Here is a 13,374-nt window from a genome sequence, read left to right on the forward strand (position 1 = left end):
ATCCCTTGCTCTGTGGGATGGAACGGCTTCTCAGGAGTGACGCAAGTAGATCCCAGAGCGGATTTACAGAAAGTCGCAGCAGGAAGTGTCAGTTTTCCTTCTTTCAGTTGTCTTTACAAACCCTGTGGAACCTCTCCAATTCTACCTCTGCTGGCCATTTTTTGGAGGAATATTACTCCTCAGTTCCCCAGACACCAAATTACGGGCCTGCCAAAGAAAACAAGCTATTCCAATCATTAAAGGAAATAAAGAATCCACTAACTTAATAAGCATTTTTGCTCTTACTAATAAAACCAGAACAAATAAAAACAGAGGAGGCATCCTAGCTATCTGAGCAAAACGAGCACTCTAAGACCAAACAGGTGGAGCACAACAGTGGTGTGGCACTTGTTGCAGCAGTATTGTTCTGATGTCTTCAAAAGCCTGCACCCCAGAGAGGCAACAAAACTGCCCTTTTCATGAGAAGCGGCATGTCCCATCAAGCATGGTTCTTGTGCCTCATCTTCCTATGTGTGCCACAGTTGACTTGTTTATGGACATGGATAAACATTCACAGTATGCACTCGATCCCAATATTTTGTATTTGAACACCACTTGGCCTTTAACTTGCCACAGGTACTCCAAACAAACAAGTTTTATGGACTCTGTGTAGTATTTTTCTTAAATGTCTTAAGAGTTCTTCTGCCATTCAAGGAAAAAGTATCAATGCAGCTCTCATGCTTCTCAGATTTTGCTTTTCAAACAGTCTTCTCAATTGGGAGAGCTTTACCAGAGAGGAGGGCCACATGGGCAGCCAGTATCATGCTGAAAAGAAATGTGACTTGAAACAAGGCAAATGGGAAAGTTTGTCTGCAGAGGTATCAAGCATGAATGAACAAGGGAGTCACAGGGATTTTTTCAGAGAAGTACCAGCAGTTTAGAAAATTCCTACCTGAGAAATCTCACCATGATCACCGTTAGTCATGATCACCTCAGAGTGGGCAGTATTTATCTTCTTCAATAACATTAGCATAATGTGATTCTATCACTGCTTTTAGAGCAGCGTGTATATATACGTGCATGATGATACTTTCTCTTATTTATAGTATACCAAACCTTTTTATTTTTGCATACAAATATTTGTATGAAAAGTTAAGCGAGTAGTTGTAACAACATCACCTGGTACTAGTAGAAACGTTTACGACAAAGAACAAATGAAGCAGTTATCAAAAAATTTGCCGCTAATAGGCAAGAAAAACTGAGAATTTGCTACGTGGGTAGCAACCATGTCAACATTACCTATGAAAGTGTCAAATGTAATTTGATGTTCTCTAGAAAATCCATAGATTCTAGTAGTTCAGTTGCATCCTCACAAGCTAAACTTTAAGAAGCTCCTTCCTCGTTCTAGTCCAACTCTCTCTAGGTTGAGAGTTAATGGGCAAAAGCAAGTGAGGAAAAGTGTTTTCCTGTAGTCAAATGTAAAGTTTATTTTAACACAGTAACAAGTGATGACCTAGTGTACTACCCCAAGCTTTGCTGCTCTAAGGACAGGCAACAACATCATTTGTACCATTGTGTTTTGTCACAAATACCAGTACAAGTAGATGCAAAACCTACTGAAATCCACTTAAGTCATATTTCTCATCATAAGTGATTTGGCTTAGGTGAACTATAGGATGCCACAAAATAGTTAAAAGCAGAGGTGCAGGCTGGGTGGCTACATCTTCCTTTATCTACCATTGCTATCACTTGTCTGGTATGCTGGCATATACGTTAACGTTAAAGGAATATTTAGATGGCACAGTGCAGCTCTTCGGGCTCATTAGGCTTTGCAAAGTGTGATTTTGACAAAGAGAATGTAGCACTTTTGAGCCTCAGGATGACACTCTGTGGAACACATACCTTAATTATGAGCAACTACCCAGTACCAGTCATAACAAGCCTAAATACCTTAAAGTCATCATAAAATTATATTTAGAGTATAATTCACACCGTGTTTTGCACCATTCTTGCACTGGCCCAGAATTTCCAGGAAGTTGCTGTACCTTATTGTTGTTCCCTGTAGTCGATCAATTTTCTTATTTAATTCTGCAATGATACTGTGCAGCTCTGTGATTCGTTCCTCATAGCGTAGTGTTGTTCGCTCCTGCACATCTTCATGCTCTCTCATTAGGTGGGATTGTTCACACTGAAGCAGAAAAGCAAGAAACGGAAAGGGTCTTTATGAATAACTGCATAGAGGTCACATACAAGGCAAAAGTGCACACCATTAACGATTTTCTTACTCATCAAACCAACACTGCCTTAGCAAGAGAAAAGGACAGATGCAAAATATTGACAGGTAAACAAAGGGATGCAATTACAAGATTTTAGGAACTGAAGGACTAAACGGTGTAATTTTATTATTATTATTTTCTAAAGGGCATCAGTTGCCCTTCCTGCTTGAACAAAACCCACCATTTGCAACTCAAAATAGCTATAAATATCTCATCTTTGAATCCATGAGATTTGTGATGCATCATGAATCTTGAAGGATCTTCCCAACGTGGTCTGAATTAGAACAAGTCCTAAGGCAGAAACCACATTATTATAAAGAAAAGTAATGACACTTTGAAGTTATGACTTCTTCTCTAGTGTGGGTGTTTGTTTTTATTAGCCTTTAAAGATAACATAGCACATTTTTTATTATTTTAATCCTCTACAATAAAATGCTTATTATTTGAACAATTAATACAGCTACATGGCTGCTTGGTTTTTTATACATATCATGAAACCCTCCTTTTTCTTTCCAACATGATTTTAAATCCAGCCTCTCTGGCTTACTCTTCATGCCAGCAAACACTCTACTTCAGTTACAGCACACAATTACAATCTACTGCAATTACAATCCAACAGTGCATGCTGATTGAAGTTATGCTTGGTAGTGACTGGAAAGAGCAAGGCTTTTTTCTTCTGACCCCCTGCAGGAAACAGTCAAGTGTCCTTGCAACCACAGAATGGTATGTACAATGCTGTCAATAAAAGAAAATTCAAATGCCAACCAACAGTATAAAACTCACACTTATTAACTGAAGACCTGCAATGTAAGATCCTAGTAGCATTTCTAAAGGCTACAATTTATAGTAATGTATGAGGTCCTCCAACATTGCTGCATCAAAACTTAGTTTTTTAAACCTCTATACAGAGGTAACTCCCCCTACTCTTTGAATCATAAATACGAAAATTATACCCAAACTAGCAGGTGTGCCAGAATTTTCATAATTTGCCCTCGTATTTTTTGGCCTCTCACATTCACAGCTTGAGAACATTATCTACATAAAAGGCTGCTTGAAAATGAAAATTTACATATGCACATTGAAAGGTAGCCCAGACATTAGAGCACTCTTCCAGAGACTACAACAAAATAGTTTCTTACTCCAGCTGGGGTCAACAGCACTTTCAACTACACTAAGATAAACAGATCGTATCTTCACACTGAAGAGGGGAGCAAAGGGTCACATTTTAGAAGACTGATAATGTTCATCTGGCTTTTATGACTTCATGTTGGTAACTGACATGGTTACACATGTATATTATAATGATTCTTTATTGTAGGATTGTTCTACAACTTATTTCTCATGTTTCCGTATCTTCACATCATATCTGGCTGAAGAACTACCATTGCATTCAAAGTGCAGAAATAACACAGAGAAAATGTTTAACAAAAGCTTTGGAACAGATTTAAGTGCAATAAAGAGTTGCTTATCCTGCCTTTCTAAACATGAGTTTCCTCTGACACACGTTGATACCCACAAATGCTACCTAAGCATTATCTAGATCAATCAATTATGTGTGCTGTTTTCTTTCTTTTAGACCAAAAGGATGTTTCAGATGGAGTGTGTAATAATTATCTTCAGACAATAAATAAAAACCCTATCACAACAATTTTTGTCTTTCTAAGCTATGCCCTGAAAAGCAGAATTTGTTTATCTTGACTGAAGATATATAGACTCTTGCTAATGGGCCTCAGCCACATTACCAGACTTGCTTTCTGTTTTCTTCAGCCATTTCTGTCACCATTTTTCAGGATAACCATCATTTAGTGACAGACATACTTTGTGAACAACCAGTAGCCTGGCAATACAAGAAAACAGTTTCACATTTGATTTTTTTAAAAGGGCTCTTGGATTATCTTGGGCAAAAGTAACAGGAAAAGGCAGAAAGACGGGACATGATTGTTGTGCCTTGGAGGTGGGTACAGAGTCACATCTCGTAAGTTCTGCTTCTCCATGACAAGTCTCAACCAAAAAAGGCAAAAGCATCCAAACAGTGGAAACATAGTTCAGTATAAATCCCCAAATACAGCAATGGAAAATCCTTCTGGTTGTACAGAATTGCTCCTCATTATGGCACATTCATCTCAAAGCTTAAAAGGGAAAAGAAACAAATGCAAGTTTTGGTACCCATTGCTAAAGGTTTTTTTCTGGGCTACTGAACCTGTTCATCATCCTCTTCAGTTTCTGTGTCCTTTAAGTCTCAGAACAATGACCTGCCACCAGGTGTACACGTTCAGTTCTTGCAATTTATTTGTGTGTCAGTCACACAAACTTTTTACCACAAAAAACTTAAGCCCTCTTCCTCATCCTGCTTCCAGCCTTGTACTTAAGCTCTGATGAAAACCATTACGAGCGCTAATTCTCTGAGAAAGCAAACACAGGGACAACCCACGGAGATGCTGCAAAAGATGAGCAACTGCTGAGGTCAGGAGAGAATTTTCCAGCACGGTTCTCAGTGTAAGTGACCCTTGGCTGTTTTTTAGTACAGACTAAAAAGGTTATTTCAATTACAGTATAAATTAACAATGCCTGGAAACACCTTTGTCTGACCTCTTGATGCTGGGAAACAACCACAAGAGCAAGAAGCATAGGAGGGAGAAGGTTAGTATGAGAAAATACTTGAACCCAAGGATATTGTCTCAACACATGATTCTATTGCCTGCTAATGTACACAAATTCCTAGTGCAAGAAACGCTACCAGTGCAAACCTTTATGTTAAATTTGCAGTGTTCAGTCAGAGGACAAAAAAAAAAAAGCAGCACTAGCAGCCGTGCTTGGTAAGAGATCCCCAGATCCCCCAATGCCCCAGACCCTGCAGAGACTAACACTGGCTATGGCACTGTTCACAAAGAACACAAGTCATCACCTGAACGAGCCACAGTGATAAACCTGCCTAACAGGCTCACAGGAGCTAAGAATCTTCGTTCAACTAACACAGTATTTTAATTTAAGAGGAGTGGCAGATTTTAAAGTGGCAATCCATTAATTTAATTTTAAGTATAAACACAAGTCCGTCGTGCCAAATCCTCAATCACGAAAACATGCACGGTCAGAATTAATTGTTTGTGGGTATATTCTGTGTATACTTGATGTGGAAGCAGAACACAACTACACAGTACTAATCCATGTGAGATAAGGACATCACAAAATCAAACAAGTAATTTCAACATTCATCTGAACAGCATGCATTTCAATTTCAAGCTAATTTGTTAAATCAGAAACTGAAGCCTTCCTGTGAAGTTCGCATGTTCTAATATGCTTACAGAGTGTTGGTTTTTTTCTTATACTGAAATTCTGCTGTCCCTCCCTAAATCTGGAATAATCGAGAGGTTGGTAAAGAATTATTACTGCAGTAATGGGACTTCTACAGCTCTGTGATACAGGATCCGGAGTGACGCTGCACAGCCTTTCTTACCCTGTGTCTAGAGCTATTGTAAAATTCCAAAATTACAAGGACTAAGCACAAAGAATGAGAGAGCAGGACTACCTTGTGAAAGGAGATGAAATGATAAGAAAGACGTAGTAAGTGAACTATCTATTCTTGTTGTATTTGCTAAAATGTTCAGCATGTTACTAAATCTCATGTTCTACCACAAAACTGCAGAACTCAATGTCACAGGATGCAGGAAATGCCAAGAATGTAGATGTACTAGAAAGAAGATTAGATAAACCTGTGGAGGATAGGACCATAGAGGACTATTAAATGTGATGCAGTCTCCTGCTCACGTATGTTGGCAGAAAGGTGGGGGAGAATGAAGGAAGAGAACTCTCTACATGCGTTTCTTATGCTCTCCCTTCAGACATCCACTATTTATCATTATTGAAGCCAGGATACTGTGCCAGACAGAGCTAGAAGAAAGCACTATTCTTCTTCTCATAACCACAGAAATATTTTTGGAAGAAGACATTAGTTGTGGTTGACCATTACTTTACAGCAAATTTAATTCAAGAGATCACTCCATCGCCAAATTGTACACTGATATCAGCAGAGACAAGGAGATCTGCTGTCTTACTGAAATAATGAAGGGTGTAGGCAAGTGCTACAAGTAGGTCTCTACAGACTCCATTTTGGAAATGAGCACAATACAACAATCAGAAATCAATTACATCCTTTCACAAAATTTTAAGCACAGGCTATCCAACCATCTTTCTTTACCATTTGTCATCTATTACTTGAATTGTGGTTCCCAAATCACCTCCTCTCTGCAAATCACTAATCCTTTCTTCCAAAGTGTCTCACATGCCTCATGAAATGATGGGAAAGGTATTACCAAAAATATGTTTTAAGAGCTATTTGTTCCAGAGAGCATTTAGCACACCAGCTGAAATGAAACATGCACTGCCTTTGTAAGTATAGTTCAGATGCAGAACAGAGATTTAATACTGACCCACTAGCATCTGAATATGGTTATACAGAACCTCAAACACCTCTTATTTAATTTATGCCTTCTGAACCTCTGATTCGCATTAGTGAGGAAGGAATGCACTAGACAAAGGTTGCAGAGGAAAACATGATATATGGTACGAATTTGGATGAATCTCTGTGGAGTGGGAGGAAAAGTTCAAAAAATTATGTTAAGTGGAGCATCTACTTGGAAGTGATGCAGTTAGAGGAAAAAAAAAAAGGTAAAGTGGTTTCACCAGAGTCTGTCTCAGTACTTAAACATAGCCAACACATTGAATATATCAGTTGTGCTTGTTTAATGGCTTATTCCTTAAGAAAGACTGTATTTTATTTAATACACACCCCCAACAATTTCTATCCACTTGAGGGCTTTATTAAAAAAAAAAACTGAAACGAGCTGAAGCATTAAAACTTCATAGAAATTGTTCACTAAAAAGTAATTTTTTAAATAAGAAAACTAGCTAGCACACTAACTTTCAGATATGCTGATTTTGTGTTATTCACAGTTCCAGTAGCAGTCGTTACTACACTTGCGTTCACAAGCACACAGACAAGGACCATGTTAAAACTGTCAGCATTACAAATCGAGCACTACATACCTATGCATAATTGGGAATCCATCAAAGAAAACACCAATCTCCTGCTAAGAGCCCGTGTTAATTGGAATTACAGACTAATCCTTAATCCCAGTCACCATCAACAGGGATATGTTACTGTATGGGAGCACTACAAGGCACTCTTCATTGGCTGAGAGATGACATATGTATTTTTAAACAAAGATCTGGAAATAAAACTAAAACACTAAAAAAAACCCCTGTGGTTAGTACAAGACCCTGCAGTTATAAATAACAACAAAGTCAGTATAGTCATGCAGAATGATGTGGATTGTTTGGATACAGTGGATCCATCTGACTGTTTAATGATTGTCAAACAGTGTCATATCAAACTGTATGTCAGAAAGAGAACTCTATCTCAGAGTGCAGTAGAAATTGGAAAAGGTTCTCAGGATTACAGCTGATGAACAGTGTTAACTCCCAGCATGGCTCTGGCTCACATATCCAGGGGAATAAAAGCAGAGAAGTGTTTTTTATTTCTGGATGTTGCACCGATGGTCTGCAACAGGAGTATCACTTACAAGCCCCAAAACCTTAAAGGTAGCTGAAAAAACAGCAGGGAATGTAGACAAGTGCCAAAATTTGGTTGGAGGACTGAAGTAAGAGCCTTAAAATCTAGACTGCTTAAACATTTCTACATTTGGCCTGAGTTTAAGTAACACATGGATACAAGGCCCTACCAAAATGCACTGAATACTGAAGACTCTAAATTCACAAAACCACAAAATGGCTGAGGTTGACAGGGACCTCTGGAGGTCATTCATCCAACCCCTTACCCAACTCAAGGAGGGTGACCTAGAGCAGGCTGCCCAAGACCAGGTCCAGGTGGCTTGAGTGCTTCCAGTGCTGGAGATTCCACAACCTCTCTGGGCAATAAATAAGATGCTATACTGTACAGGATAAAATGCTTTGACTTCCTCTATACAAGTATAAATGAGTATATATTTCGAGTTAGTTTTAAAATGTAAAGTACTTATTAAAGGTATTTGCTAGAATGCCAGTATCCAAAGCCAAAGGTTTCATTTATAGAAGAGGGAAATATTAAGAACAATAGTTCAGGTTTCCCTGTTTTTATTTGCCTCTCTACATTTATCTTGATCTGAAAAGATTTAATTTTTTTTAAGAGCTGTCAAAGCATTAGAGTTCAGACCTTATTCTTATTTAATCCCTTGGCTTTCCACAACAGATACATATAAACTGCCTTACTAGAAGCTAGCCTGAGATCACAAATAATGTCTCACATACCACCAAAGCACTGCCAATTGGCAATAGCTTTTGATCAATGTTAATTTGTGCTGTGTTTGAATCCGACCCAGGAGTGGAAGGCTCTGCAATCAGCTACCTAATCCACTGAGAGTACACTGCAATTTTTATATCCTTATTTCAAAGCAGTCGGTGTTTATATGGGCTTCAAAAGAAAACTCATCTAATTCTTTCTTGGTATTTTTTAGAAGAATGTCATCAGCACACAAAACTTAAAAACCACGGCAACTATGTTTCTTGCAGTCTTAAAATTCTTTTCACTGTGACATTGTTCAGATATTTTATCCTCTCCCCACATGCCATATTCCTCTCTGAAGAACAAGGACCACACAAAACCAAAGAGCATCTTCAGAGTCTTGAACTATTGCTCACCTGTGCTTTTGCCAATTTCTTCTCCAGCAGGTCACGTTCCCTTTCTGTTTGTTGTAGACGTTTATTAAGCTCCACTATGTCTCCCTTTAATGAAGCCAGGGCTGCTAAATGAAGCTAGAAGACAAAGCGAAAGAAACAGATTAACCACAAGCCATGTGGCAGCAGCATTTGAGAGATGTATTATTATACAGCAGTTACAATATTTGTGGATTTCTGCAGTAGTTAATGGCAACTTTAGTCTAACAGAAGTCTAAAAGAAGTCCACATGCTACTACTTTTACATGGAATTCTCCTCTCCAGGCAGCACACACATTTCTTCATCAGAAAACACATTGTAAGAATAAATATATGAAGTAGAATTCATCTGGAAATGTGTAGATTAGTTCCAACACTAGTTTAGTAAGAAGTAGCTTGAGTCTTCCGTTATAAAACCTTATATTAAATGTTGACTCAAATTCGTATTATAAAAGAAGATGTATACGTTTTGATGCCTTCAGTTTGGTGAAGGGAGTAACTCCATGCATAGCATTCAGTTTTATTTTGCAACTAAAGCTTACTCCACTTTGAGCTACTGCTCTGCAGTTGTTGTTCTCTCAGTCCCACGTCAGTGAGTTTCACTGATTCTAATCTACTGAAGCCACATATGAAGAACCTGAACTGTTTTTCTTTCTGCAGTAGATCCTTTTGATGAAAGATACGTGCTACATTTGATGGATAACATGTGCAAATACGTAACAGCCTAGGGTAACTAATATCGTCCACACTGTGTTAGTTACGTAACTTAGAAATCAAGAACAATTCTTAAAAGAATCCCATACTTGTAATGAGTCCACACTCTCATCCTGTCCTCAGGAAGAGGACATACCCCATTCATTGTTGCACGAAAGGCATCATCTAGAATTCAACACTCAGTATTGACAACTACAACCGAAGTCTGTGAGGAAAACTAGCCACTCATACTGAAGTCTTTCTTTCTAGTAGTAGCGAAACAACTCCAAGTTTTACTGGGTGAGAAAACAAAAGTGACCTTTCACACCGGACCAAGTAGTACAGCAAACACTGCTCTGCTGCCAAGATTCAGCCTGAAACACAAGCCCCGCTCCTCGTCCTCCAGCCAGTTTCAGTCCTTCTCTCCGACATTTTATTGGGAGGGTCAATTTTAAGTTATTTTTCCTGTTCCATTTCCAGTCAATCTGCCAATGAGTCAGTGATACCAACTGTGGTATCAATTTTACCTCTACAATACTGGAAGCCGGCAAAACCATAGGTGTTTTTGCATACTGCTGTGACGGCAGAGAGACTAGACCATTTGGCAACAGGTCCTTCACATAGACTATTCCCACCTCTGGCTTCAAGACAGACAACATAATTTTATAGGTTTTATAGGTTTTTTTATATACGAAGTCTGCAGTTTTAAGTGCAGGGTAAGTAGTTATGCTAGAAGCTCTGGACATCCTCATCTGTGAGTTCAGTCAAAAGCATTTCTATTACGTCAGCTACAAAAATGTCTTACACACGTACAGTTATTCATTTCAGTACAATACACACATACACAATTTTACTTTGCAGTATGTTTAAGATTCTCGAGGCATCCTCATTTTTCAAATGAAAAACAGTAATTCAGGCCTGCTACGGGCATATGCTACATAGCTTCTTTCAAGTATGTTTGCAGAAATCTCTTAATAAACCCAGAAACACCCTGAGTATTCTTGGCCTTCAGCAGAAGGCCTTCCTTCCTACCACAGGAAACTATGCACTGGTTTTACAGTGTGGAGAAACAAGAACCAGCCTAATTGTACCAATCTGTTCATAACTGACTTCAAATTTTCAGGAAAGCTGGTGAATTTATAAGCCACTGTTTCACCTTATTTGCTTAACAGAGGGGAAGCGTTGCAATGAAGCTCACCAGTTTGCTCAACAGATCTTGCACCCTTCACTACAGCTTTCAAATAATACATGAAAAAATGGCAACAATTCTCTAAATTGAATAAAACAATGCTACATAGTCAAGTAAGTATCATTGCCTTTCATACACTATAATTATACGATCACCAGCTGTGGTTTTAATTAAATACCAGACCAATAATGTCCATACACATAGCACTGTAATATAAAAGGACACTGTTAATTTAAAAATCTCAGTGAAAAACAACTTATTCTCTAAACAGTAGAACTAATGAGGCGGACTTCCTATGGATTTGTCTTTGTCCTCTTCCCACACTGCAGTCAGCTCAGCTCTTCTTCACATCCTACAGCACACCTCAAACTGGGTAAGAAACAGCATGAATGGTGTCTAGTTTTACAGCAACGCTGCTGCCTGGCCTGGCAGCTCCTGCCAAGCAAGGGTATCCAATACGTGAGTTACATCAGCCTCCCCGCTCATTATTAGGGTCCCTCTTTCTCCAAGTAACCACTTTCTTTACTAAGTACAAGGAAAGTTTGTTGCATCTTTTACTACCCAAAATTATTCTTTCCTTTCATAATTAGACCAGTCCCGTTTCCAAGTACTAATAAAACAATTAAAAAAAAAAAAAAAAGGCAAGTTACTGAAAGGGCAGACTAGACAACAGGAGTTTATCTTACACAGGGGAGGGCTGCTGTGGGGATACTCTTCGGTTTCATGTATGCACCCGCTGCACTCCGCAGTAAGTCAAATGCGAGTGGTGCCTCCAGCTGCTACTGCAAGACGTAATAAGGTTAGCACAGCTAGTGTAGCTGTGTGTTCCTGGCAGAGCCAAACTCTCCTCCCCAATTCCTTAAGAAAGGTCTTACAGAGTATTGCTGCATCTTCCCTTGAGGTATGAGCGTTCCCACAGACCCAGTGTGTTTGCACAGCACACAGCAGGGTGGGAACTGGAACACGGATCTTTGGATGTTGCTGTAACACAAACAAGGAAATAGCTGACCAGAGAGGTACAGCCAACAAAAAAGTCATTCTGGTAAAAAAAAGAAAGCTCACAGTTAGAATTAAGTTTAATAATCCAAACTATTACAGCTAGAAAGACTCCATTTAAAAATCTCGACCGGGACGCAGCAGGTCAGTCATGGCTGTAACTGCAGCACTGCATCGCTACGGGGTATGGCAACTGAGGAAGAGAGAGGAGAAGGGAGGTAGCCATATGGCATACTGCTTTTTTTCTCCCCTCAGAAAACAGTGATAGACAAGGCAGAGTTACTACCGCTAACATTCATAACAGGCATGTATAGTTCAGGTTGGGCTGCCTCTTAATCACACAAGATTATAAAACAGATCAAAACCTCAGTATTTTGTAAAGATTAACACAGACACCACAAAGATTGCTGTTTGTACAACATATTGGTCTGAACCTTAAAGCACCAGCTCCCACAGAGAACGACTTCATACAGAGAAAACACTTTATCGACAAAGCCTGTATTATTCATAATCAGTGTACTGATCCAGTACAGCTACTGTTGAATTCCACCAGGAAAAAACCCATGATATGATGCTGATGCACGCAAACTGTCCAACAGGACAAGGTAAACACATGCGAGAGCAACAACTGAAAAGGGATCAGACAAGCCAACCGACTTGCTTCTCTACCATCATCCAAGCAAACAAGATTTCTTTCAGAAAAGGAATTAGATGCATGGTATTAATAAAAAAATGCATCACCTATCTTAACTTAGAAGCTACAATTTCTATGACATTTTCTGCAAGGACAACAGCAAGTTGTTTACTGAAATATATATATACACCACATTTTATACCTGATACTATTCTGCCAGGGTTTTATATATGAAATACATATTAACAATTATTATTATTAACATGATAATAAATATTAACAAACGACGCATAGCATGCTATCTTTAAAACGCAAACCACTGTACAGCTAAGTTTTGAAAGATACAATAATTAAAAAAAAAAAAGCATGAGCTCAGGAAACGCAACCTCCCGACCTCTCTGCCAGCCTCCTTTATGACTGCAACTTCTCCGTTGCACCTGCTTCTACAAACATCTCATACAATACTGTAGACACAATTTAATGATGTATATTTTGCACACTGCTTTAAACGCTGCTTTTGATGCTGGGCTTTGTGAAATACTCTACGTGGGTACGATTAAAAACAGTATTTGCTGGCAGTCAGGTTTCTTGAGAATTTTGTGGGGAAAAGAGTACAAAAGCGGAGGGGATAGTAATAGGAACTGAACGCCAAGGAAGCAGGGGACTACTGACACGTCTCTAGTACGTATTGGTGGAAGCGTTCTGAGGCCATGAAGAAAACAAGAGAAAGATGCAAAGGGCAATGAAGGAGGGTGCCGAAAAAATGACAGGCTAAGGTTAAAGTACTGCAAAGCAGTACAATTACTCTCATACTCAGCATTTTTCCCTGCCATTGTGAACTGTGACCCTCATCACTAAGTTTGATCCATATTATTCTTTCCCTCAGCCTGGAACCAGGC

The 13,374-nt window shown here is 39.0% G+C and overlaps 1 protein-coding gene across 2 annotated transcripts in view; it reads right to left on the bottom strand.

The window, feature by feature from the left end:
* The window catches only part of MCC (MCC regulator of WNT signaling pathway), a gene marked incomplete at both ends in the record, with an annotated part of 207,246 nt that overhangs the window by 58,877 nt on the left and 134,995 nt on the right, over positions 1 to 13,374 (bottom strand). For both annotated transcript variants that reach the window (XM_082012897.1, XM_082012898.1), the window contains 2 exons: positions 2,025 to 2,167; positions 8,949 to 9,062. In XM_082012897.1, the coding sequence (XP_081869023.1) occupies positions 2,025 to 2,167; positions 8,949 to 9,062 (257 nt within the window). The remainder of the gene's footprint in view (positions 1 to 2,024; positions 2,168 to 8,948; positions 9,063 to 13,374) is intronic.

This window comes from Phaethon aethereus, assembly GCF_964289735.1.
Source record: "Phaethon aethereus genome assembly, chromosome: Z".
Taxonomy (NCBI): domain Eukaryota; kingdom Metazoa; phylum Chordata; class Aves; order Phaethontiformes; family Phaethontidae; genus Phaethon; species Phaethon aethereus.